The following is a 27,337-nucleotide window of genomic DNA, read 5'->3' as shown; positions in this document are numbered from 1 at the left end:
CATAGAAGATTTTTTAAATTTTGTAAATAATAATACTTCCCATTCTCATTTTAAATACAAAATTAACTGGTTGCTTCCAAAAAAATTGAAATAAGTCTAAACAGTGCGTATGAAACAGAAAGTACACTACGTTCTAAAAGAAAATTCCAAGTAGAAGGCAACTACTTTGCTTTGGTACTGAAGTTGAAATCGGGTCCTAATCTTTGACAGTCAATCTTCTTTGACTTCTAGTTTCTATGTTAATCATAAAAGGTGTGTGGTGCCAGGCGGAATCACAGCCTACGCTGCCAGCAGCCTAGGAGAGGCGTGTGTGAAGGAGTGTGAAAATCCCCCAAACCTTCCAGCTCCATTCACTCTGCATCACACTCTGTGCCCACACACCACGGGCTGATGCTGTCCCTGTCACGAAGGAGGGGATTCAGTCCGCATTTTAATGTAAAACCAAAATAACCTTCCAAAGCATTCTGTGGATCTTCCTTAAGAGCCTGCCCCAGCTGTGGCCCTGACTCTGGCCAGCAGACGTCCTTGGTTATCTGCTCCCAGGCTGGCCTGGGGGCCTAAGCACTCCTAGTTTTCCACCAGCATCCATCGTGGTGATGGCAAAGCCTTGAGCTGAAAGACGGGCCTCATTCAAAGGGCCAGATCACCACCAAATAAGCCAACCTACCAGGAAACTCCTCCCATGAAAACAGGAGTTTCCCTCTTTAACAAAAAACGTGCACGTTCTGACACACACACTCTGCTCACGCTTGTCCTCTGTGTTAGCCAGGGGATTCTACAGTCTGCTCACATCTTTGTCAAGATCTCTTTAAAAGGTTAGGAGTGAAACCTGGCCTGGCTCTGGCCAAACTGACAACTTTGCAGGCCTCAAATGTGTTTTAGGAATCCTGGCTGGCAGGCTTGACAAAACCGAGCAGGGACACAGAAAGCTACACGTTCCCAGGACACATGGGGCCTTTACCACCCAGCAGACAAGCCAGATTTGCTGCCCCATGTCCAGGTGCTCCCAAGGTTTTCTTACTGTCACAGTTCTACAGGTCAGAGATCTCCGTGGCCGCTGCACTTCCCAAAAAGAGATCACAAAAGATGAATTCTTCGAAACGCCACCCACGCATAAGCCATGAACACCGTATCAGGTGGCTGGAGTGAAGGATGCCCATGGGCTTGCCCAGGTGCAGCCGGAAGGGACCCGTCCTGCCAAAACCTGCTGTAAAATATCAGAAATGTCAGCAGCCTTGGGCATGCGGCACCTCGCTAAAGAGACCGCTTCAATTCTTTTCTCTGTACTCAGCCACAAACCCAACCACACCACTTCCCAGAACTACAAATTCACGGCTCTCTGGCCGGGTGTGGCTTCTCCCACCCACCACGTGAAACACAACCCTGCTAAGCCTCTGCTCTGTCCTCCCAGCATCTGAGTCCCTACTGCCAAGTTCACTAGAACCCCTCCTGACCCCACACTGTTCCGGGCAGGGACCTTGCTGTACAACCAGCACAGGGGTTTCATGAGTCACCATACCAGCAGTGAAATGAAAACGAAAGCGCTAGAGCATCAATGCACTTGGCTGTCTTCAGCATCGCCCAATGTAAGAAGAGACAGATGTCCAGGATCTTATGGCAGGACAGGTCTGCTTCAGTGCCTGTCAAAAGGGAACTAAACTAGTTCCACACATGAAGGTCACTCCAGGGGTGACCTCCAGTCCACGCAGAGTATCATTTTATCCCACCTGATCCTCACCTGTGGTAACATGGCCTGGTACTATCTTTGGCACAAAAAAAAAAAAAAAAAAAAAAAAACTTCTTTCACAGAAAGAAATTTCAATGAGAAAGAAATCAATGAGGAAAAAATAGTAAATCATGGAGCCCAGAACAGTAAGAGTCTAAAGATTATTAGAGGGACTTCCCCAGTAGCGCAGTGGTTAAGAATCCGCCTGTCAACGCAGGGGACACGGGTTCGATCCCTGGGCCGGGAAGATCCCACAAGCCGCGGAGCAACCAAGCCAGTGCTCCACAACTACTGAGCCCATATGCCACAACTACTGAAGCCCACGCGCGCCTGGAGCCCATGCTCCGCAACAAGAGAAGCCACCACAACGTGAAGCCTGCACACCACAACGAAGAGTAGCCCCCGCTCGCCGCAACTAGAGAAAGCCCACGCACAGCAACGAAGACCCAACGCAGCCAAAAATAAATCAATAAAATAAATTTTAAAATATGTATAAAAAATAAAGATTATTAGACTCCAAACTGAAATGTTAAAAAAAAAATAAGTTCTTCACATGGATTCTCCTTTTCGAAACGCTTAAAAATTATCCCTCTCTGGCTCACAAATAGGCCCATTCCTAACTCATAACACTATAAGAAACAAATGTTTCTGAGCCAGATACCAATTAAATTTTGCTTTGCAAATTTAAGTGAACCAATGCATGGCAAGTAGTGATAAGAGACTCGCAAAGATTAATTGGAGGTTGAGGGTAGAGGCAGATGAATACCTAGATACTTGAATGATTCCCTCTAAACCATTTCAGAATGAAAATTAGAAAGTTATACTTAAGAGTCAAACATTTTAATTCAATCAGCCTATGTTCTTGCTATAGAAACCGTGCACTTCCTTAGTTTTCATAGCAATATACATTAGAACCGATCATTTCTTTTTTTAAAAAAAGGTAAATGGAAGCATTTTTCTTTTTTTAATATAAATTTATTTCTTTATTTACTTTTGGCTGCATTGGGTCTTCGTTGCTGTGCACGGCCTTTCTCTAGTTGCAGTGAGCGGGGGTTACTCTTTGTTGCGGTGCGCGGGCTTCTCACCACAGTGGCTTCTCTTGTTGCGGAGCATGGGCTCTAGGCGCACAGGCTTCACTGCTTGTGGCACGTGGGCTCAGGAGTTGTGGCCTGCGGGCTCTAGAGCACAGGCTCTAGGTGCGCAGGCTCCAGTAGTTGCAGTGCGTGGGCTCAGTCGTTGTGGCTCGTGGGCTCTAGAGCTCAGGCACAGTAGTTGTGGCTCACAGGCTTAGATGCTCCGCGGCATGTGGGATCTTCCCGGACCAGGGCTCGAACCCATGTCCCCTGCATTGGCAGGTGGATTCTTAACCACTACACCACCAGGGAAGCCCCACTTTTCTTATAAAAGAAGAGCTTGCTGTAATATCTTAAGCTTTCCAACTCCTTTTTAAAAAATACTCTTTCATCCCGACTGACTCCTTGACCATGAGAAAGGAGAATGGATGAGGGTACCATCTGCCAAGCTAAGTAGCTCCAGAAAAGGACCAGACAGGAAGGTGGGAGCAGGGTAAGGAAGGGAAGGTCAGATGTGTTGCAGTGAGATCAGTGAGATGCCGGGTGACAGGGTAGAGGGTGCCGAGTGGACAGCTGTTCCCGGGCTGGAGGGCAAGCCTGAGGCAGAGCCATCACTGCAGAGGCCCCGTGGCTGACTGCAGCTGCGGCTGCGGGCCTGGGCCGGGATGAGGCCTGCAACAGGCAAGGAAGCCCACTACCTGGTGCCGCGGTGAGCCCTGATGACCCTCGCTGGAGGGACAGGGTGGGGAGGTAAACACCAGGAGAGGCAATGGAGCAGGAGGGCGCAGTCACTCTTTCCAGACACAGCTGAAGAGGGGAGAGGGAAGGTTCTGGTCCTTCGTGTTTGTTAAGAACCTGAGTGCGTTTACGCGCTGATGGGGACACATAAGCACAGAAGCAGAAGTTACAGACACAGGAGGGAGAGGATGGGACCTAGAGGCAGGGCGGGGAAAGAAGGCAGCCCCCACCCCTACAGAGGGAGGACCGGCCAGGGTACGGGTCCCAAAGACAAGGCACTGAGGTTTCTCTAAGAAGCAGGAGGTAAGACTGTGTCCAAGGATGGGAGGGAGGAGGTGACAGGATGGCCTCCCAGATCTCTTTGCCAACAGCGGCCCATTAGTGAGCACTGCCCACCCAGAGTCAGGGCTGCAGAGGCAGACCATGTGAAGCAGAGTCTTTCCAGCCGGCTCAGAGCAGGGCAGCCTGTGACCCTGTCCTCACTGGCTCACATAGCCTTGGGAAAAGGACTGCCCCACACAGCTGGCACACACAGCCCCCTATGTGATGAAGGGTCTTTAGTCACGGGGGCAGCGCCCTCCACGTGGCTCTTGAAAGCAACAGGTGGCCTCCAGAATGGCCAGTCACGATGCTGTTACTTTCCTGGAATGACAAATAGGTCCGACACGCTAAATATTTAGTGCAGAAATCATTTTTTTTTAACTTCAAGGACGTCCAGATGCTCTGCCTTATCATAATAAACAGTGAAGTGGTTGATTTATCTAAGCAATAACAGGGCAGAGGGCTTCCCTGGTGGCACAGTGGTTGAGAGTCCGCCTGCTGATGCAGGGGATGCAGGTTCGTGACCCAGTCCGGGAAGATCCCACATGCCGCAGAGCGGCTGGGCCCGTGAGCCATGGCTGCTGAGCCTGAGCGTCCAGAGCCTGTGCTCCGCAATGGGAGAGGCCCCAATAGTGAGAGACCCGAGGCCCGCATACTGCAAAATAAATAAATAAATAAATAAAAGTAATAATAATAATAATAAAATAACAGGGCAGAGACATACGTTCAAGGCATTAAACTGCAGTCCCTTTCACAGCACAAAAGCAGCGCTTCAGTGTTTTGATCAGCCAGACAGTCCACCACCTCAAACGGGTGCTGCCCTAAGATCACCTTTCAATGATCCTGGTTTGATTTTTGTGCCTCATTAATTCAGCAGGTGAGGAAGGAAGTGCCACCTTCCAGTTTACATGGACATGACGTTTGAAGGTCTCTGGGCAGCATGGAAGGGAAAGGAGGACAGGGTCACAGGGCAGGGACCTGGGTCCACAGCCCAACCTTGCTAATGTCTCACGTGACGTGTGGTTCTGTACACGTGGGTCAAGTTTTCCTCCTGTAAAATAGGGGCACCAACGATACCTACAGCACAAGAACGTCTGAGAGTAAAGTGAGCGGGCATTAAAAGTGCCTGGTGGGGCTTCCCTGGTGGCGCAGTGGTTGAGAGTCCGCCTGCCGATGCAGGGGACACGGGTTCGTGCCCCGATCTGGGAGGATCCCACATGCCGCGGAGTGGCTGGGCCCGTGAGCCATGGCCGCTGGGCCTGCGCGTCCGGAGCCTGTGCTCCGCAACGGGAGAGGCCACAACAGTGAGAGGCCCACATACCGCAAAAAAAAAAAAAAAAAAAAAAAAAAAAAGTGCCTGGTGGATCCTTCTCAAGCTCTTCCAAAATATAGCAGAGGGAGGAACACTCCCAAACTCATTCTACAAGGCCACCATCACCCTAAAACCAAAACCAGACAAATATGTCACAAAGAAAGAACACTACAGGCCAATATCACTGATGAACATAGATGCAAAAATCCTCAACAAAATACTAGCAAACAGAATCCAACAGCACATTAAAAGGATCATACACCATGATCAAGTGGGGTTTATTCCAGGAATGCAATGATTCTTCAGTATACACAAATCAATCAATGTGATACACCATATTAACAAACTGAAGGAGAAAAACCATACGATCATCTCAATAGATGCAGAAAAAGCTTTCGGCAAAATTAAACACCCGTTTATGATAAAAACCCTCCAGAAAGTAGGCATAAAGGGAACTTACCTCAACATAATAAAGGCCATATATGACAAACTCACAGCCAACATCGTCCTCAATGGTGAAAAACTGAAACCATTCCCACTAAGATCAGGAACAAGACAAGATTGCCCACTCTCACCACTCTTATTCAACATAGTTTTGGAAGTTTTAGCCACAGCAATCAGAGAAGAAAAAGAAATAAAAGGAATCCAAATTGGAAAAGAAGTAAAGCTGTCACGGTTTGCAGATGACATGATACTATACATAGAGAATCCTAAAGACACTACCAGAAAACTACTAGCGCTAATCAATGAATTTGGTAAAGTTGCAGGATACAAAATTAATGCATGGAAATCTCTTGCATTCCTACACACTAATGATGAAAAATCTGAAAGAGAAATTAAGGAAACACTCCCATTTACCATTGCAACAAAAAGAATAATATATCTAGGAATAAACCTACCTAAGGAGACAAAAGACCTGTATGCAGAAAACTATAAAACGCTGATGAAAGAAATTAAAGATGATACAAACAGATAAAGAGATATACCATATTCTTGAATTGGAAGAATCAACACTGTGAAAATGACTATACTACCCAAAGCAATCTACAGATTCAATGCAATCCCTATCAAACTAGCAATGGCATTTTTCATAGAACTAGAACAAAATATTCCACAATTTGTATGGAAACACAAAAGATCCCAAATAGCCAAAGCAATCTTGAGAAAGAAAAACAGAGCTGGAGGAATCAGGCTCCCAGACTTCAGACTATACTACAAAGCTACAGTAATCAAGACAGTATGGTACTGACACAAAAACAGAAATATAGATCAACGGAACAGGATAGAAAGCCCAGAGACAAACCCACGCACATATGGTCACCTTATCTTTAATAAAGGAGGCAAGAATATACAATGAAGAAAAGACAGCCTCTTCAATAAGTGGTGCTGGGAAAACTGGACAGCTACATGTAAAAGAATGAAATTAGAACACTCCCTAACACCATACACAAAAGTAAACTCAAAATGGATTAAAGACTTAAATGTAAGGCCAGACACTAAAAAACTCTTAGAGGAAAACATAGGCAGAACACTCTGTAACATAAATGACAGCAAGATCCTTTTTGACCCACATCCTAGAGAAATGGAAGTAAAAACAAAAATAAAAAATGGGACCTAATGAAACTTCAAAGCTTTTGCACAGCAAAGGAAACCATAAACAAGATCAAAAGACAACCCTCAGAATGGGAGAAAATATTTGCAAAGGAAGCAACTAACAAAGGATTTATCTCCAAAATTTACAAGTAGCTCATGCAGCTCAACATCAAATAAACAAACAACCCAATCCAAAAATGGGCAGAAGACCTAACTAGACATTTCTCCAAAGAAGACATACAGATTGCCCACGAAAATATAAAAGGATGCTCAACATCACTAATCATTAGAGAAATGCAAATCAAAACCACAATGAGGGACTTCCCTGGTGGCGCAGTGGTTGAGAGTCTGCCTGCCAATGCACGGGACGCGGGTTCGTGCCCTGGTCCGGGAAGATTCCACATGCCGCGGAGCGGCTGGGCCCATGAGCCATGGCTGCTGAGCCTGCGCGTCCGGAGCCTGTGCTCCGCAATGGGAGAGGTCACAACGGTGAGAGGCCTTCATATCGCAAAAAAAAACAAAAACAAAAAAAAACCCACAAACAATAAATGCTGGAGAGGGTGTGGAGAATAGAGAACCCTCTTGCACTGTTGGTGGGAATGTAAACTGATACAGCCACTATGGAGAACAGTATGGAGGTTCCTTAAAAAACTAAAAATAGAACTACCATACGACCCAGCAATCCCACTACTGGGCATATACCCTGAGAAAACCATAATTCAAAAAGAGTCATGTACCAAAATGTTCATTGTGGCTCTATTTACAATAGGCAGGACATGGAAGCAACCTAAGTGTCAGATGAATGGATAAAGAAGATGTGGCACATATATACAATGGAATATTACTCAGCCATAAAAAGAAATGAAATTGAGTTATTTGTAGTGAGGTGGATGGACCTAGAGTCTGTCATACAGAGTGAAGTAAGTCAGAAAGAGAAAAACAAATACCGTATACTAACACACATATATGGAATCTTAAAAAAAAAAATGGTTCTGAAGAACCTAGGGGCAGGACAGGAATAAAGACGCAGACATAGAGAATGGACTTGAGGACACGGGGAGGGGGAAGGGTAAGCTGGGACGAAGTGAGAGAGTGGCATGGACATATATACACTACCAAATGTAAAATAGGTAGCTAGTGGGAAGCAGCTACATAGCACAGGGAGATCAGCTCGGTGCTTTGTGACCACCTAGAGGGGTGGGATAGGAAGGATGGGAGGGAGACGCAAGAGGGAGGAGATATGGGAACATATATATATGTATAACTGATTCACTTTGTTATAAAGCAGAAACTAACACACCATTGTAAAGCAATTATACTCCACTAAAGATGTTAAAAAAGAAAAAAAAGTGCCTGGTGAAGATTAAAGAACTATGCAAACATGAGGTGTTACTAGCTTACACATGAACTTTCACAGATGATTTTTTTTTTCTTTTTTGGTTATGAAGTATTGTTACCACCGTTTTATGTTTTCATAACATCTTGCTCTAGGAGTTTTAAAGTTCTTTCAAAACATTAGGACAATCGTGCCATGAGGAGATTAACATGTAGCTTTATTTCAATTTATAGAGAATACAGTGAGATATAAAGAGTCTTGCTGATTTTCTTAAAAGTCAAAATATGATCTAAAGTTTGGATTTTCTGTCTTCAGTAGGAATGAAAATAGAATAAATAAAATAAAGTGTAATTTGTAATTTCATTAGTTAAAAATTGTATTGTCTTTTCAAATCCACTGAAAAATACTAAAAATATAGAAATAACTGTATTTAAATGATTATTATCATATTGAGAGACTTTCTAAATTCTTCTCTGAATCGTTACTTTGTCCAGAAAAAAATGAAGGTCATTTTCTTCAGTATCACAGTCACTGCTTAGGTCATAATAGAACCTTTCACAACTCTGAGATTAAAACCTCACTGGCTCTATCCTGGTCATGCCTAAAACCGTCAGGCCAACCCACCAGCTCCCAGCGCTAAAAAATAAAAAAAAGTGCCCAGCTGGGGGACAAGGCACAGGGCCTGGGGTTATGCATTTCCACTTGAAATGGTAAGTAAATCAAAGCCAGAATGAAACGAATTAAAAATATGAAACCAAAACATGATATTCAAATAAGGTGGAACAGGGAGTATTGAAAACAACATTGTATATTACAGATGATAAGAGAAGTGGGAAATTAAATGTGACCTTTAAAACAGGATAGAGTCTCTCATTAGGATTTTTAGTATGGAGAGTGAGTGGTTTAATGGATTTATGAGTAAACTTATAGGAACAGCACAGATCTTTCTCATGCAAAGAATTGAAACAGTAAACTAGCAGCAACCGAATCATTCAGATAAACAGATTCTCCCGAGATTTATACAGCCTTTACCTACCACATCAGAAAGTCACTCAGAAAGTACTGACCCAGGTGCCCAAAGCATACCTAAGAAATCTGGCAGACTAGAATTCATGTACCTCTTACATGCAAAAGAGGAGAAGGCGGACTCCTCTGGATGCATTTAACATTACAATGGGGTGGAGGCACAAACCCCAGATGAGAGCCCGGGGCTCCCCACCTGCAGCTCCCCGTCCCCACAGAACAGAGCCCTGAGCACCGGAACTGGAGTCCTCGTCTCAGGCTTGAGCTTCTGCAGAGGAACTCGGGGAGTTCAGCCTCCCTGCCTACTTGAGGTTCTTTTGTTGTTGGTTTTAAACATGACCCCATGGTTGGCTCTGTTCGGATATAGGAGAAAAGCCCAAGGCTAGACTAACAGTCCTCTCTGTACATGACATCGGCCCTGCTGTGAACGCAGATGCTTGACTGTCCCTCTCACTCTTGAGATGCCCCATCCTGTCCAGGTCTCACACTTGTCTACTGATGCGGTCTGCACGGGCTCCACGTGGCTCCAGTGGCTGCAGCTCCATGGCACATCCCAGGGCCGAGCTCCTGTCCACCACAGAGGTGAGCCGGCCCCTGCAGTTGTGTAACAGGGGGCATCACCTCAGCAGCCGTGGATGCGGAGCACCCAGAGCTGACCGTACCTTTCCTCACACCTCTGTTCTCCTCTCTACCGCCTGGAAAGCACAGCCTCCACTAAATGTGGGTGCCCTGGAAGAGCACTGGGGGCCACCGGTGGATTACGGGCTGGCCAGGATACTGATCCTGCAAGCCCTCCCCTTCCCTCCCTGGCCTCGTCACAGCTGGGTGGGGGCCTGTAGCCACAAGCCACCTCTTCAAACTGAGCTGTACAACTACATCATTCTCTATCTGTAGCCTGGTGTAGAAAAGGTTGAAAGCACTCTTTTGGAGCATGATGCATGGATCCCACGGCCCCTGGTGCTCGTAGGAATGGCAGGCCTGAGAGTCGCCAAGTCCTATCTGGGTCCAGAGCTCTACCGCAGCCTGTTATTTCAGTGACATCTCCTACGCCATCTCCCTCCTTGTTTTACCTTGCCGTCTGGCAACCAGCAAGATAAACGCACTGAGGTCAGGGCGCTGCCACAGAGGGAGGATACTTCTCCTCCACTAAGTGAGAAGCCAGCCAGCAAGGCTACTTACCTATTTCTCTCGCTTTGTTTCACCTTCTTGCTTCTAGTCCCCTCAGGGTATCATTCATCAATGGCAGGTATTCTTGCGGGCAAAAGGGGTATTTAACGATTAAAAATAATCTTCAACAATACTTTCTTCCTTAACAGAGAAGATGGGTAAGAAGATCTGGCTAATTATGCTGTAGGAAAGGAAACCCCCCCCCAATTCTTAGCTTGGTAAATATTAGGGAGTACTAAACTTTCACAGAAAGATTGTAGACTTTCTCCCCCAAAGAATGTTAAAGCTCATTTCTACTCTGCCTCCCATTTACAAATAAGTAAATAAGACAACAATTAGAGGTGTATCAATTATGTATGAATAAGTGGGTCCCAACCACAGTCAGGAAGCCTCGAGAACACTTCTCTGCTGCCAGACTGCATCCTCCAGCCTCCAGAGACCGGGGTCTCCAAAGACTCGGCCTTCCCAGCTAGGACAGGGGGACACAAGCTTCTATTCTGGAATATCCACTCATGTTAATGTGGAAGAGAAAAACAATTGGCCTAAAAGGATGAGCGTGAATAATGGTGGTCTCTTGATAAGAGCAGCCAAGTCCTGGAGAAAGAGCGCACAGCAAGTCACGAAGACCACGAATCCGCAACACTGATGTCTTCACGTGACTGCTCTGCAGTCAACAAAATATATTTTACAGATGCTCTGGGAGTTCAATGGTCATTCCTCCTGACCGCAAGGGTCTGTGTGGCAAGAGGAAAAGGATACAGCATTCAGAAAGTAGACATTCACCCAAAGATCAAGATACACCCACCCCGACAGTTGGCGCACCACCACGGGATGCCCTGAAGCATCACCAGATTGTTCTTTTCCTCCCAGCATAAATTACCTGTACAAACAGACAACTGTCTTCAAGGGCCGACGTATAATCTGCCACGAGTAAACGGCATTTTTACTACCCGCCACCGCCTGCGGTGGTGAAAGTTGGAAATGTACAATCACCTCTCTCTAGAAACAGTGCTCATGCCTCAGTCAAATTAGTTCTTTCAAAAAATATTCCTCTTGCAGAGGTCTTCTTCCATGATGCAGAATGTCGTGGGTACACAGAGGTCTTTTCTCTTGTGAGGCATGGACCAGGATACAGTGGCTGCACAGTGATGATCAATCCAGGTAGATTAAGGCCCCAAATAATGAACCCAGGGCCTGTATTGATGCAACATACTCCTTTATTTGGATCAAAAATACATTATTAAGGTACAATGATCAGCACAGAGGGCAGACCACCATTTTTCCATGTAAGTCAGTTTCTCCAGATCTGACTTGAGGAAGGGGAGCACCATCAGTGTCTTACATACCCCCTTGGAAAAAGGGCAACTCAACTCCTCGAAGGAGAGGCTCCACTGAGGCAGCTGAAGGCTGCACCCTACCCCCTGCGCCCTACCAGCCACAGGATCACCAACCAACCGCCTGTCACCTGCAGGATTCTGGGGCTGCTTGTTCTGTCATATCTAACAGAGCTGACCAGTCTGAGACCCAACATAGGAGAAAGGTTTCAGCTATTTTCAACCCTGACCGTGCCCTAAAATCTCCCAGGATGCTTTAGGAAAACCCCGGAAATTCTGATTTAATTGGACTAGAGTGGATCTGCACGTTAGTATGTTTTAGAATCCAGATAATTCAGTGTCCTAAAAATTCCAGTGTGACCCATTTGAAGAGCTGGTGTTCTCCCCACCTGAAGGAACATGTCGATGGGACAAGATAAATGCCAACAGAGCCAAAACTCTGCTGGCCACCTGGGACCCCAGGTAGATGGCTCTTCAGTGGCCAACACAAAACTTTCACTTTTGTCTACAAACCTGGATAACTGGTTTCTGTTTGTTCACTGCTTTTGAGACCAAAAGTGCTCTCTAGAAAGCCGTCTTGCAGAGAACAGGTGCTCCACAAAGGAGAGGTTCTCAAAGTTTTGTGTGAGCAGCACACTTTCGAATAGTAAATCTTTTGAGCTCACCGGAAGGGATGAAAACGCTCAAAATCACACCAAACCGATCGTCAAAACTCCCAGCGATCACAACAGAGTGTAAGCTGACGCCAGTGACCAACACTCCCTTCACCACTGTGTCAGCCCGCCCCCCCCCTCCTTCCAGGCCCGGCTCCTGATGTGTTCTCAGCACAGCCCAGGAAGGATCCCATCCTCCTGCTGTTCCAGCCAGCGTCTCCCCTACCCCCCACTCCACACCATCACACAGCTTGGGCCTCCACCAGGCCTCGCTGCGGCGTGAGCACCCCACTGCAGCAAAAAGGTGTTTTATATGTTGATCGACAGACAGCAGCAAACTATGAAAGGCAGTGTCCTAAACAGTGCAGAGTGAAGCAGCCTGTAAGTATCTAATTTTGATTTATTTTCACAATTGTGTAAATCATCAACTTATTTATTGAAGTATGATATACCTCTGGAAGTCAAGAATGTGTACAGTTCAATGGATTTTCACAAAGTGGAACCACCCTCAGATCCAGCAACCAAAAATCTGTGACACCCAGAAGCCCCTGGGTCCCCCCTCCCAGTCATGAGCCTTAAATGGGACCACTATTATGACTTCTATCACCAAAAATCAGTTTGTCTGTTTTGGAACTTTATATGAATGGAATCATACAATATGCATTCTTTTTGTGTCTGGTTTCTTTCCCTCAACATTATCTTGAGAGGCTAGAGAGGTACATGTAGCAGTCATCTGCTCTTTTTGTTGTTCCTGTCTGTCTGCCTGTCTGTCTTTTTTCTTCATAGTATTCCATTGTGTGATAGGCTTATTTTAAAAGATGAGCATTTGGGTTGTTTCCAGTTTGGGGCTCTTACAGTTAATGCTGCTACAAACATTCTTGTACATATCTTTTGATACACAAATGGACTAATTATCTGTTGGGTATACACCTAGGAAGAAAGACAGTATGAACGAAAGAATAGGCAAATAGACCAATCTAACAAAATAGACTTCAGAACAAACCCACACATATAAAGTCACTTGATATATGACAAAGGGCCGATGCAGTACAATAGGGAAAAATGATATTTTCAAATAAATGGTGCTGGATTAATTAACTGGATATTTACATGGAAAGAAAAATCTTGATCCCTACCTCACACCACACACACAAGTAAGTTCCAGACAGACTGCAGAGCTAAATTTGAAAAATAAAGGTTCTAGAAGTTAAATAAATGAATATCTTCATGGTCTCAAGCTAAGTTAAAATATCTTACACAGGACACAAAAAATGACAACCATAAAGGAAAATGCTGATAAACTGGACTTCACTAAAACTAAGACTTATTATTCATTAAGAGGTGCCCCTTAAGACAATGAAAAGACAAGTCACATACTAGGAGAAGAAATTTTCAATATACATATCACACAAAAGACATATCCAGAAAATGTAAAGAAGTCCCACAAATTAATTTTTTTAATATAAAAACCCCAATATTTTTATATGGGCAAAAGATAGGAATAGGCATTTTACAAAGGAGAATATACTAATGGCCAAGAAAACATGAAAAGGTGCTCAACATCATTCATCATCAGGGAAATGCAACCTAAAAGCCACAGTGCATTACATAACCATCACAGATACATTTTAAAACCAACAAAAACCACTGACAATGCCAAGTATTAGGAAGCATTTAGAGCAGCTAGAACTCACATAACCTGGTGGGTGTGTCAATTAGTTCTGTCAGTTAGGAAAAGCACACGATAACATTTACTGAAGCTGAATATACATATATCCTATGACATAGCAATTCAACTTGATACTATTTTAATGTATAGAAAAAACATTTATGGGAATATACATAAACCAGAGAAAGCCTTGAAAGAATATATAGATCGCTTTCAACAAACCACCAAAAACTCCAAAGACAAACACATCCGTTAAACCCACATTACATCAGGAATTCTATCAGTTCCAATATGAAAACCTCTGAATGATTCTATTGGTATTTAATATAATCTATTAGCATGGATTAACAGCAATAAAAATCTAAGCAACTTGCTGTATTTCCTCCAAGAATAACCATTAAACCATTTTAACTATTGGAAAAATTACATCTACTTATGCTCACAGGATATCAGAGCTTAGAAGGAAGATGAAAAATAAAAAGTAGCAGGAAACCATGTAGAGAGAATCATACAGCTTGTGATTCTAATGGTGGCTGCAAACAAGGTCGCTTATCCCTCTGTGGCCACGCTAATTGGTCAAGAGCAATAGAAGCCTCATCAGCAATGTTCATAAAAACAGGCTCCCCCTGCCTGGGCATTTTCAATTTAGAGAGCAGACACCTGCTACCCATCAGTCTCTCACGAGACAGGACTCGTGCCAACCACCACTATGTTATTTGGTTTGTTCTTAATCTTTACTATTTATAAACAGAGTCTTCAGAGTACATGCGTGCACAAGTGTAGCATGTGTACCCATGCAGCTATCTATAGCCAAAAAAACAAATTCTCAAAAATAGCTGTTTGGAAGACCACATCTTGTGCTATTAATACTCACATACTGCAGTATTACATAACAATTTTTTTTCCAATTCTGCTAGGCTAATATGCAAATAAATGAACTCAACCATAGCTAGGAGCTAGATGTACTGATCAGTATGGCCTTGCCTCTCTATAACTACAAAAGGATTTTGCATGATCTCTTTCCGTTCTAAAACTCCCATGAATCTACATGATTAATCACTTTTAAATCCAGCTGCCTGGGTTCTGGGGTGGTAATATCTGCTATTTCCAAATCCGTATATTTAGCATACTCCAAGAAGATACCTCAATACTGAACTCATAGTAATGTGCTGAAGGCATAAACATATTCTATAATTTTATAATTTCCATAAATTATATTTATATAATTTATATAAATATCTTTAGATAACATTTTATATATAATAATTTATATAATTATTAAATATAAATAATTTATATTATTTGACAATTCCAAAACAATAGTAGGGATGAATACTATCAGAAAAAAACTCACCTGAAAACAAATTGTTACTATTACCTGCTTTACCCTCCAGGACCCTAAAAAGTGTAAATCAAATTTTGTTAAAAAGAAACAAAAATGGGAAATGATTCCCTCCTGAAAAGCTCTGAAATCCATCAAAGGAGAGCAGAGAAGACAAAACCCTGGTTTTGTCCAGGGTAAATCCGGACTGTGCTGGGCAAACCAAGACATATGGGTGCTTGGTGCAATAAAACTAATGTCCAGTGCCCTCCGATTACTGAAGTGGGGCTATTAAGATATGAGCTCAGTTGTACTGACGCATCAGATTGAGAAAGGCACCAGAACAAAAATCATTCGTGAAGCATCTTCAGAAGAAGTCTGAGAAACTTATCTGGGTACATTCTTTCTGTCTCAAAAGATAAGACTTTCAAAATGGGGATGGCAGTGTTAGTGATCTCCAATTCAAATGAAGCTAAATGAGTTTGCTCATCTCAGGATCAACTCTAAATGAGAGAAACTAAACATACTAGGGACTGCTTATTGAGTATTTACTACAGGCCACACGCTGTTCTGAATATTCCACACACATCATCTCATTTAATCTCCAAGACAATGTTATGAGGGAGATTTCATTATGTCTGTTTTAGAGATGGGTTAACTAGACACACAGACTTAAATATCTTGCCCAAGGTCAAGAGGAAAGGAAGAGAGGGAGCCAGAATCTGATCCAAGCACCGAACTTCACATCCTCTAGTTTTCCCACCAGTATTCTTCCCCCTGAATAATCCAGACATGCAACATGTGTCCTGAGGACAGACCAAGACCCCACCGTACAGGCACACCTCAGAGATACTGTAGGTTTGTTCTAGACTGCCTCGATGAAGCAAATATCGCGATAAAGAGAATCACACGAATTTTGTGGCCCCCAGTGCATATAAAAGTTGTGTCTATAATATACTGTAGTCTACTAAGTGGGCAAAAGCATTGTGCCTAAAAAAGCAATATACATACCTTCATTTTAAAATACTTTATTGGTTGAAGAAGAAAAAGCTAACCATCATCTGAGCCTTCAGTGAGTTGTAATCTTCTTGCTGGTGGAGGATCTCGCCTCAATGTTGATGGCTGCCGACCGATCAGGGTGGTGGCTGCTGAGGGCGGGGGTGACTGGCAGTTTCTTAAAATAAGCCAGCGATGAAGTCTGCCCCACCAACTGACTCTTCCTTTCAAGAATGATTTCTCTGTAGCATGCAGTGCTATTTGACAGCATTTTACCCACAGTAGAACTTCTTTCAAAATTGAAGTCAATCCTCTCAAAGCCTGCCACTGCTTTATCAACGAAGATTATGTAATATTCTGAATCCTTTGTCATTTCAACAAGCTTCACAGCGTCTTTACCAGGAGTAGTTTCCATCTCAAGAAACCACTTTCTCTGCTCATCCATAAGAAGCAACTCCTCATCCATTCAAGTTTTATCATGGGATTGCAGCAATTCAGCCACATTTTCAGGCACTGTGTCTAATTCTCATTCTCTTGCTGTTTCCACCACATCTGCAATTACTTCCTCCACTGGAGTCTTGAACCCCTCAAAGACATCCATGAGGTTTGGAATCAACTTCTTCCAGACTTCTGTTAACATTGATATTTTGACCTCTTCCCACGAATCATGAATGTTCTTCATGGCATCTAGAATGGTGAATCCTTTCCAGAAGGTTTTCAATTGAGTTTGCCCAGACCCATCAGTGGGATCACTATGGCATCTATATAGCCTTACGAAATATATTTCTTAAATAATAAGGCTTGAAAGTCGAAATTATACCTTGGTCCATGGGCTGCAGAATGGATGTTGTGTTGGCAGGCATGAAAACAACATGTATCTCGTTGTGCATCTCCCTCAGAGTCCTTGGGTGACCAGGTCCATTGTCAATGAACAGTCATATTTTGAAAGGAATCTTCTTTTTCTGAGCAATTGGTCTCAACAGTGGGCTTAAAATATTCAGTAAACCATGTTGCAAGCAGATGTGCCGTCATCCAAGCTTTGTCGTTCCATTTACAGAGCACAGGCAGAGTAGATTCAGCATAATTCTTAAGGGTCCTAGGATTTTCAGAATGGTAAATGAGCACTGACTTCAACTTCAAGTCACCAGCTGCATTAGCCTCTAACGAGAGAGTTAGCCTGTCGTTTGAAGCTTTGAAGCCAAGCATTGACTTCTCCTCTCTAGCTATGAAAGTCCTAGATGGCATCTTCTTCCAATAGAAGGCTGTTTCATCCACATTGAAAATCTGCTGTTTAGTGTAGCCATCTTCATGAATTACCTTACCTAGATCTTCTGGATAACTTGCTGTAGCTTCTACATCAGTACTCACTGCTTCACCTTGCACTCTTATGTCACAGAGATGGCTTCTTGCCTTAAACCTCATGAACCAACCTCTGCTAAGCTTCGAACTTTTCTTCTGCAGCTTCCTCGCCTCTCTCAGCCTTCACAGAACTGAAGAGAGTTAAGGTCTTGCTCTGGACTAGGCTTTGGTTTAAGGGAATGTGGTGGCTGGTTTGATCGTTTCTCCAGACCACTCAGACTTTCTCCATATCAGCAATAAGGCTGCTTCGCTTTCTTACCATTGGTGTGTTCACTGGGGCAGCACTTTTAATTTCCTTCAAGAACTTTTCCTTTGCATCCAGAACTTGGCTAACTGTTTGGCACAAGAGACCTAGCTTTTGGCCTATCTGGGCTTTCGACATGCCTTCCTCACTAAGCTTAATCATTTCTAGCTTTTGACTTAAAATGAGGAAAAAAAATAAAATGAGAGATGTGTGACTCTTCCTTTCACTCGAACACTTAGAGGCCACTGCAGGGCTATTAACTGGCCAAATTTCAACACTGTTGTGTCTCAGGCAACAAGGGGGTGACAGCAGTCAGAACATAAACAAAATGTATCAATTAAGTTCGCCGCCCAACACGGGCACGGTTCGTGGTGCCCCTAAATGATTACAATAGTAACATTAAAGATCCCTGATCACAGGTCACCATCACAGACGTAACAACAAGGAAATATTTTGAAATACTGTGAGAATTACCAAAGTGTGACACAGAGACACGAAGTGAGCAAATGCGGTGGGAAAAATGGCGCCAAGAGACTTGCTCGATGCGGGGTTGCCAGAGACCTTCAACTTGTAAAAAGCGCACTATCTGTGAAGCGCAATAAAGCGAACCACAATAAAAGGTGGTCTGCCTGTACAGCCCAGCTGAGATTACTACCTAGAACAAGTTTTACCTAATCCGCTGCCACGTGACCAAGCACTCGCGGCCAGCAGGGCCTCCCACCTGCCCTCCTCTGCCCTTCGGAGACAGGTAGGTGCCAGGCGTCCTGCCAGCAGACTGGCCCACTCACACAATTGTTGCTAATGCTCAATGTAAGTCATTATATGCTCTGAGCCCCCTAAAGCTATGGGATTATTCTGCCATAAGGAACAAAGGTCCCACTGAAACCCCCCTGGGGGTTCCAACTTGTCTGAGTCACTACTAACACCCATGCTGGGTACGACCCTCTCGATTCACCATTATCAACAGCAGAAAAAAGCTGGCCAGGCAGCTTGCACAGTTTCGGATCCTGTGGCCCACTGGTAAAAATACATGAATATCCCCTGTACTACAGAATCCATTAATTTGAAATAAAAAGTAATCTGGAGGTCTGGTAGACAAGCAAGTAATGACAGACAAAATTTAGCATTAAAACAGAGCATCTGTTTTTGAACACATGTATAAAATAGAGTCTGAAGGGAAAACGTGAATATTCACAATTCATTTATACCTGCATTTAGGCTGCAGATAGCACTGCCCTATTTTGTTGAATTCTGAGGCATGGGGAACTTAAGCATTAAAAAAAGAAAAGCAAAAGCAAAAAAGAACAGTCTCGTTTAGACCCCTTACAGAGCACACAGAACTATAAAAGGAACTGAACAGATTCTGGGAGAGAGCATTCTAAGAAACTAACTCAAGAGGCCAAGATAGGCAAGTTAAAAAATAATAATAAACAATTTCCTGTCAGTTGTCTATTTGGACCTGGTGAAAAGCACCACAAGTCAAGCATAACTGTTTGGAGGGGAGGTTGGAAGACAGGGACGGGAAGAAGCAAAAGGGGTAATTTTTAGGGTCTGAAAATGAACACCCCCTAATGACTTCTGAAACTGAACTCGAAGTGTGACGAAAGCTCTCTGAGTGGCTGAGACCCACGGCCCTGCGCCCGCCTTGCAGCAGTTATCAAGCCTGGACTCCCTCACATGCATCAGTACAAAGCCAAGTGGAGACTTGCTGATTGGCTACCAGAGTTTTCTGACCTAAATGACCAAGGCTGCTTGTTTAACCAGACAAATTCACCCTGTGATCCAGTTACTGTTGGTTGAATATCCATGATATGCCCATAGGTTTGCTGGGTGTACAGCTGTCTCCCCCGAGCCCCCATTCAGAAAAAAAAGTCTAAGGTCAAATGCAGATATTAGTCTTAAGATAAAATTCAGAAAATGGTTATTGAGTGCTTGCTTTCTGTGCAGAACTGATAAATACAGCCCAGCTTTGGCCTGCAAAGAGTCTACTTTATTTACACCATAATGTACATTTTAATTATTTTGTTTAAATATGCAAAATAGATGTGAAACTCCTGCTAGTTCCCCATGATGCGGTGCTCAGCATCAAGACATAGGGAATCTATGTCGGCGGAAAGTTAGTAAAAGCATTTCCCCTACACACCGTGATACTATAATAAGGACAACAGTGATATTAAGAAAACTGAGGGCTGCCACAAAGGTCAAACCTTTGGTCCCAGTGAAGCCAGAGTCTCTGGTCAGGCAGCCATAACAGGTGACTAGACAGCTGCCTGGCCATATTATCTGCCAACTTCTTCTGCCAGAAGAAATTGAGATTCTTTTTTTCCCTTCAGTATCCCTCATATTTAAAGGGGAAAACCAAATCTGGTGTTCCAAACCACCAATGCTTCCTTAAGTATACAAAAAAATTAACACTGCCAGTGTAATGTGGGGGTCAGTGGAGTGCCCAAGCAGGGTACAACAACCAGCTCCAGCACCCTGGACAAGCAGTTAACCCCTCTGAGCTTGGGGTTTTCTTCAGCCTCCATGGTTGATGCAAGACCAGGTCACAGAATCAAGTTAAACACTTTTCATGTGTTTTGCACATAGTAAGTGCTTAATAAACAGTGGCTGCTGTCATTACTTTTAAATACCAAAATAGTATAATGGCTATACTTCCAACTTATTTTTTTTAAATACCCAAATCAATAGCTGTTATGGTCTGGGGATAGGGGGCAGGGAAGGCTGCAAAGAGACTTGGAGAATTTTTTGAGATGATAGAATTGTTCTAGATCTTGGTTGTGGTAGTGGTTACATGACTTACATGTGTTTGTAAAAATTCCATAGAACTAGACACCAATAGGAGTGAGTTTTATTTTATGCAAATTAAATCACCTCTCTTAATGTACCATCCAAAATATTTAATTAGCTTTGACTAAAGTAAACCATTCAAACTAACAGACATTTTAACTTCATTTATTTCAAAACTTAAAAAGAAATCTAAGGCTTAAAATGTTACTTAATATTTTTAGACCAAGCTCCTGAATTAAAGGATGGAGCTATTTGTAAAAAATGAATGCCATCTGAACAGCTAACCAAATTAACTGTTTCAAAATAAAGCATGGACTGTATTGAATGGTGTGATGAAATGAAATATGGAAAGAGAAAATGAAAGTGACGTTTTCGTTTACTAGATTACTAAAGATGACAAACATAATGGCTTCTCCCCTAAAAATCTACTAATAGGCCTTTGAGAATAAGCTAAAAAGTATAACCCTATTTTCAACAAGCTAAGGAAAAGTAGAAAAGTCTGGTGATGAGTTCCATGATTTATTTTTCTTCTCAAGGTACTTAGAAAGGTCCTACCAGGCTGCTCACCCTGAATTTCCATCGACACTCTTACCATAACCAAGGAGCTCTTTTAGTATGGATCTGTGCATCTATTTTGGCAGAAAATGTAGTTTTACAATTTACAATTTCTTACTCAACACCACATTTACAAAACAGATGGATTCCAAAGAAATAATTTTAAATAAGGAATATCATTCCAGTCAGCCTACAGTGGATTTCTGCACGTCCTGCACCTCAGCAATAGTCCCCTTTCTTTGCCCACTGTTTATCCCATTTCTGCTGTTATTTCTCTCTCTGATTTGGGGATCCCCACCTAAGAGGAAGGTCAAGACTGTAATGAACTAGGAAACAGACATAGCCGGACACTGCAACTAATGCAACCCATGAACAGCAGCCTCTGATCCTTAGTGAGCACGCACTCTCCGTGCCATGCCCTCAAGTCCCCCATCACCACGCTCACTAATCTATTCCCGCCTCTCCCCTTCCATCACCTGACTGCATTCATCCCTTTATTCAAAAGAAACCAAAGAAAGATGTCACCACTGCTTTTTCACATGGGCTCCTGCTAAGCTGTTTATTATATTTTAACAAAAGTGAAATGTAATTCTGCCATTCGTGTGACAAAAATAACTGTGCACTATTTGCTGCTTTATGAAAGTTGGTATTAAAGTTAAAGATCTCTTTATTCTATTATGTTATTAACTTGATGCTTTAGAAAATGTCTTGTCTTTAGAAAATGTCATGTCTTTAGAAAATGCCACACTAAATTTCTAAAATCTTGATCCCTCAAGACGCCAACTAAAAGGGAGTAAATACCAAGTAATTACCTATTTAAATATAGCATACTCCTTCCCTAAAATCCAGGCTTGATCAACTTTCAACACTATTTCCATAGTTTTAAAGGGTGATTAAGGAAATGCACATTGAAAATAAAGGCAAGAAAAAGGAGTCAAGTCATCTTAGGAGATACAAGACAATAAATAAGATATGAGACTGGTAAATCCCAATGAGCCATTTTTAAAAATTAAAAGAACTTAGAGAAAATATGTACTTTCTTATCATTTGTCCATTCATTCAGGAAGCAACCTACTGAACCCCTACTACATTCCTCACAATGTATATCTAGGGATACAACTGCAAACAAGGAACCAACTGCCTTCATTAGAAAGAAGAAAAGTGACAAAGATATCTGGGAAAGTTTCAAAATTCCAGTGATTTCTGAATTATTAACCATTTCCCCATGTGCTTCTAGCATCTTCAATGAAGAAATGATATCTACCAACAAGTTCTCAATTCCACATGTCAGAAATGTTGGCAAACTATCCTTCTTCCTAACCTCCCATGAATGCAAAATTAAAACAGATGCTGTTGTAATTAAATAAGTTACACTGTGAACCACATGTAGACAACAATTAAATCTGAATTTTTTTTTTTAAGTGCAAGGACAGGCCCTTCAAAAAAATTGAGGGAGAGGAGTTAAAATGTGGTCAGCTTGTATCTTCTCTGGAATTTTTACGTCAGATTTCATTAATACTGCAGTGCAAAATCACCACAAATATCTAGTAACCAATAAAAACAGTTATGACACATAACTCTGTCAGTGGGCACTGAGTACCACGCACGGTTGAAAGCAACTTCCATGGCAACATAAGCGACAGAGTAGAAAAAAACGTTAAGTCACTGAAAGCTAGGTAGGTATGCAGCAAAAACCTCTTTTGCTTTCCTTAGTTAAACTCTAAACGCCTGCTGCAGATAGTTAATACACTTGATCTCTAAGCCCTCCAACTGTGCCCTTGCTCAGACATAAACCGGGCCAACAGATGACAAAGCGAAAAGCAGTTTCACAATTGCCTGTTACATACAGTAGCAAGGTTGTATATTTCACTAGGTAACTGCAGAGGCTGATAATACCATCAGACACTACATGCTACTCAGAAGGTTTCTGTAGGTCCAATTAAATTTCAAATACCACCATTGCCAATTCTCTTCACTGTGGCCCTTTCTGTTCTCCCTCTCCCGCTGATGATCTGCCACAGGAAGGTGGGGACAGCCGTGTCAGGGTGCTTTGATGCTCACTGTCCTGGTGACCTCTCAGCCTTCAGACAGCAACATTTTCTATTTGCTCCAAACTTGAGCAGAAAGAGCTAGCCCTTCCTAAGGCTCTGCTCTTCTTAGCTCATCAATTTTTTTTTCCACTTCATGTCAGGAGAAATATGTTTGCACTGCAGACCAAAATGTAATATTAGAACGAAATCACCACAAACTCAGGAGTTCCTTACATTACTCCTGGAGTTTAAAATGCACAAAACAATCGCTGACTTCCTTTTGCTAAATAACCCCAGGCAAAAGATAGCAAAACCAAGCAAACTGCCCAAAAGAACTTCCACAGAGCTGGAGGCCTGCCTACTGCAGCAAGGAAAAGATTAAACCGTGCAGGACTGTAACCTCTCAGCGCCTCTGACCCTAAGAAAGCCGAAATGGGCATTTATGCTCAGAAACCTACTCCATTTCTCCGTGAGGTTGAGTGACCTGGGATTTTTTGCACCCTCTGAGTCCAACCATTTGCAAGAGGCAACTATAGAGCGATGAGAAGAAACCTATTAAATAATCTCTGTTCACTGCCTGGGATTTTTAAGAACATGCTTTCACATGATAACTGTTTTTAACATACAATGGAAACCTTGCAGGGAGTCTGTTACCAGCCGAGGCTACCACAGGAGAGCGTGCCCTGCCAAGCAGGTACAGGCCATCATTCCAGGCCAATCCTGGGAGAGGACATCCCTAAGTTCCGCGGGGGATGCCTGAGCACAGCTCCCTGCACATTCAGGACCACCTCTCCATTCTTCCCAAATGCCATATGCACCCAATCCCCGCTCAACCACACCAAGCACCAGCGCACCCCTGGTTCCCGTTAGCAGGGGGCTCCTCGTACACCCCCTCCTGCCACCACTACTCCCCTCTCGCGGAAAGAGCCCCCGCGGACGGCGGGGGGCGGGCGACGGGTGCCCCTCGCCCACCTACCTTGATGATGCTGCTCCGGCGGGGCAGGCCGCCCGGCTTGCTCTCCCGGGGGAGGGGGCAGGCGGCCGGGACTGGGGTCGGGGCGAGCGCGGCGCCGCGGGGGCCCCTGGCGGGGCTGGCCTGGGCTTCGTCCGCGGACACGCCGACGCTGCAGTCTCCGTTGGAAACCCCGGCGCTGTCATAGCGCGCCCGCCCGTGGCCGAGGCGCCCTCCGCCGCCGCCGCCGCCTTCCCCGGCCCCGGCTCTCAGGGCGTCCTTGGCCGCGAGGACCGGGCCCGGGGAGGTGGGCAGGGCCCCGCCGGCGGCGCCCCCCCGGCCGCACTCCGCCATGGGCGCCCCGCGACCCGCCAGCACAAAGCCGCGTCCCCGCGTCCCCGCGTCCCCGCCGCCTCGGGCCGCGCGGCCCCTCCTCCTCTCCTCCTCCCGCCGCCGCCTCGGCCGCTTCTTCCGCCTTTTTTTTTTTTTTTTTTTTTTAAATTTAGATGTGCTGTTGGTTTCGAGCTCGCCTCGCTCACGGTTAGAGTCGCGGCAGCAGGATTCTCGGAAGATTCCTGCAGGGGGAGAAGAGAGACACAGTCAGCGCGGCGGCGGGGCCCGGGGCCCGGCACCCGGGAGGGAAACACGCCCGGCACACGCGCCGCCGCGGGCGCCACAAATACCGCGCGGCCGGGGGCGCCGGAACGGGGCGCCCTCCCCGGGGGAACGGGGCGCCTACCGCGGGGCTCAGGGCACCCACCGCGCGGGCACCGGGCGTCCCACTCGGGCTCGGGGAAGCGGCGGGCGCCCAGACGCTCCCCGGCCACGCGGAGGCGCCTCCCGAGGCTCTCGCGGCCCCGGGCGGGCGGGTGGCGACGCCGGGGTCTCCCCGGACCCCAAGTCCCCAGGGGCTGTCGCGCGCCGGGCCCGCCACGTACCCCCGGGTCCCCGCCGAAGCCGGCGGCGCCGGGTAAGCGCACGGAGGGCAGGGCGGCCGGGACTCGCCCACCCCGCCGCCGCCGTCTCCTCCCGGGCTCGGCACTGCCCCCTACAGGCCGCCGGGACCCTCCCCTGCCGCCGCGGGCCACCCGGCTCCCGCTCGTGGTCGCCGCCGTCGCTGCTGCTCCCGCTGGGCCGGCTCATCGGGGACACAGGAACCTCGCTGCCCAGCGGACGGCGACGGGCGGCGGCCGCGGGTTCCGGGAGGCTCACCGCCTCCCTAGAGATTTGGCAACTTCCAGTCACCCGCCGGCGCCCTGAGGAGCAAAGACAGCGCAGGCCGCGGGCCGCACGATGGTCCCGGGCTCTGGGCTCCGCCGCTGCGCCCCATCCTACCCCGCCCCGCGCGCGGGACTCGTTCCGCTCCCGCCCAGCTCCGGAGGAGGCCCTCCGGACGTTCCCCTCTGGGCTCTTCTCGTGGGTCAGAGCCACTTCACATACAGAAGCTATTTCCGTTCCTTTGGGCTCCTGAACTGCGAATCTGTGAATTGATTCAACTAGTTGCAAGGATGCTGGGGCGGTGGGAGAAGGGCGGCGAGAGGTGAGAAGCAGAGGACCTCGTTGGAGCCAGTTCTAAGCCCTCTGAGTCGTCCTCCAGGGATTTATCACCATCGTCCCTCCCTCCCAGTGTCCTTCCGCCAGTGTCCCGCCGCCAGCCTGTCCAGCCCTTTGCAGACCGCGCCCTAGGTCAGGCTCATCTTTTGGGGCAGGATCCTACTTGGATCACTGCAGCCGGTCCCTCTGGTTCTTCCTCCTTCCTCCTCCCTCCCTCCCCCAATGCTTCAGGTAGAGTGACCAGCCTAAAAACCCTGATCATGTCGCTCCCCCGAGCAAATACCTTCCCTGGCTCTCCACCCTTGGAGCCAGACGTGGCCCCATCTCCGCATGTTGGTACCCGAGGCCGCACCCAGCCTGGCCCCACCCACCTCTCCATCCCAGGCTCCCTGGCTCCAGCTTCCAGCCCTTCTCTAACACCCCAGCTCTTCTCCAACTAGTGTGTTTCCCTTTCCGGGAATGCGCTTCCCGCAGGGCACGAAGGAAAAACTGACAGTCCACTGGGGGGGGTGGTGAACTTAAAGACCCCGCTTTCATCAGCATGATGTTGTAGCAAACTGCCAGGAAGCCTCAGAGGAAACGAGCTTTACATACATATACATACCTGCCCTTGCCTCTGAAGCAACTTCAAATACCTTTGTGTTATTCTCGGGGTGTTTTAATTCTTCTGATCTCTGGATTCATGTTTTTGTCACCCACCAGACAAGCTTTTATCCATCTCTTGCCAACCTGGGCCTACACGCTAACAGACATATTTTCACAGCGATGGACAACAATGTTCTAATATTTTATTCAGTCCCATCCCTCCTTCTTTCTTCCTTCCTTCCTTTCTCTCCCTTCCTCCCTCCCTCCCTCCCTCCCTTCCTTCCTTCCTTCCTTTTCTTTCTTTCTTCCTTTCTTTTTCTAGTTTGGTTAAATTTTTTTTCTGTCTTGTGATAGTTTTGCAGGAAAATATATTCAAATAATTCAAATCAGGCCTTATCAAATTTATAGTCATAGTAGCCAGTGACTATGCTGTGGGGAGGAAAGGTAGAATGCTAGGCCTTTATCCTTAAAGTCCTCTAATTTTGATATTTTAATAAATGCCTGGAGATATTTCTGCCTTTTCCTGTATTTACCAATCACTAGTAATATGCTATGAGAGTCATATATCCTGCAGCTTGTACCATGAGTTTCCTAGGGTGAGTGGGGACATATAGAGATTTAAACCTCCAGGATGCTTTTTTATAAAACCAGCATCTAATCCTCCTAATGCTTTCCAAAATGAGCACCTATCCATCTCCCTCTGGACTCCCAACAGGTCAAACCAGGGAGTCTTCGTTGAAATACACTTGGCATTTAAATTAAAATGTTTCCCAAAGCATCTTGGCAGACCTGTGACTAACGATGCCAGAAGCCCAAGGCCTGTGCCAGTTTCCTTTTTATCCCCCTAAGTGCTTGTCTCCCACAGGTCAGACGCCTGCAGATGTTATAGCTGTACTTCTGCATCACACAAACAGCCAGGCTGTAGGTACCATCTCTCCTGTATGGTGACGGGAAGCAGCATGTGCCTCTGACATGTGCAGTGCTCAGCCTCCATCAGGCTTTTTCA

The 27,337-nt window shown here is 45.3% G+C and overlaps 1 protein-coding gene across 3 annotated transcripts in view; it reads right to left on the bottom strand.

Annotated features, from left to right (window-relative positions):
* The window catches only part of PLCL2 (phospholipase C like 2), a 207,329-nt gene extending 181,617 nt beyond the window's left edge, over nt 1-25,712 (bottom strand). The window contains exons 1-2 of one of the 3 annotated variants that reach the window (XM_081234123.1): nt 25,633-25,712; nt 24,217-24,767 (exon numbers count right to left, since the gene is read on the bottom strand). In XM_081234123.1, coding sequence (XP_081090249.1) covers nt 24,217-24,546 — 330 coding nt within the window. In that variant the 5' untranslated portion in view covers nt 24,547-24,767; nt 25,633-25,712. Of the gene's footprint in view, nt 1-24,216; nt 24,768-24,952; nt 24,970-25,130; nt 25,497-25,632 lie in introns of those variants that run through there. The other 2 variants (XM_081234122.1, XM_081234124.1) reach the window with 2 other exon arrangements.
* Between the last annotated feature and the right edge of the window lie 1,625 nt (nt 25,713-27,337).

Source organism: Mesoplodon bidens (genome assembly GCF_964165515.1).
Source record: "Mesoplodon bidens genome assembly, chromosome: 5".
Lineage (NCBI taxonomy): Eukaryota > Metazoa > Chordata > Mammalia > Artiodactyla > Ziphiidae > Mesoplodon > Mesoplodon bidens.
The sequence above is the reverse complement of the archived record's forward strand: the minus strand, read 5'-3'. Positions and strand labels throughout refer to the sequence as shown.